This window comes from Corvus brachyrhynchos, unplaced genomic scaffold (assembly GCF_000691975.1).
Source record: "Corvus brachyrhynchos isolate BGI_N302 unplaced genomic scaffold, ASM69197v1 scaffold678, whole genome shotgun sequence".
Lineage (NCBI taxonomy): Eukaryota > Metazoa > Chordata > Aves > Passeriformes > Corvidae > Corvus > Corvus brachyrhynchos.
Genome location: NW_008239315.1, coordinates 58,092 through 58,596, shown reverse-complemented (window position 1 = coordinate 58,596; position 505 = coordinate 58,092). Strand labels below are relative to the sequence as shown.

The 505-nt window shown below is 57.6% G+C and overlaps 1 protein-coding gene across 1 annotated transcript in view; it reads right to left on the bottom strand.

The window, feature by feature from the left end:
• Positions 1–3: 3 nt before the first annotated feature.
• The window catches only part of LOC103620067 (spectrin beta chain, non-erythrocytic 4-like), a gene marked incomplete at its 3' end in the record, with an annotated part of 48,903 nt that continues 48,401 nt past the window's right edge, over positions 4–505 (bottom strand). The window contains exon 24 of the mRNA XM_017740746.1: positions 4–67. Within this exon, the coding sequence (XP_017596235.1) occupies positions 4–67 (64 nt within the window). The remainder of the gene's footprint in view (positions 68–505) is intronic.

Here is a 505-nt window from a genome sequence, read left to right as displayed (position 1 = left end):
CCCCTTGGCGTCCTTGTAGAAGCCCAGGTCGCCCTTGGCCAGGACGCAGTAGAGGTTCACCCAGGACCTGCTCGGGGTGGCCCACGGGGTGAGCATCAAGTGTTGGAGGGGATCCAAATCTTGGGGAAGCCCCAAATTTTTGGTGGGAGGTTCTTCATGGATGGAATCGCAGCTCTTGGTGGAGCCCCAGCCCTTGGTGGAGCCCAACCCTTGGTGAAACCCAACTCTTGGTGAACCCCTCCATGGATGGAACCCCAACCCCTGGTGAACCCCCAAAATTCTGGTGGATGTCCTCCATGGGTGGAATCCCAACCCTTGGTGAACCCCGACCCCAAATTCTGGTGGATGTCCTCCATGGATGGAATCCCAGCTCTTGGTGAACCCCAACTCTTGGTGAAACCCAACCCTTGGTGAAGCCCCAAATTCTGGTGGATGACCTCCATGGGTGGAATCCCAACCCTTGGTGAACCCCAACCCTTGGTGAACCCCAACCCTTGGTGAACCC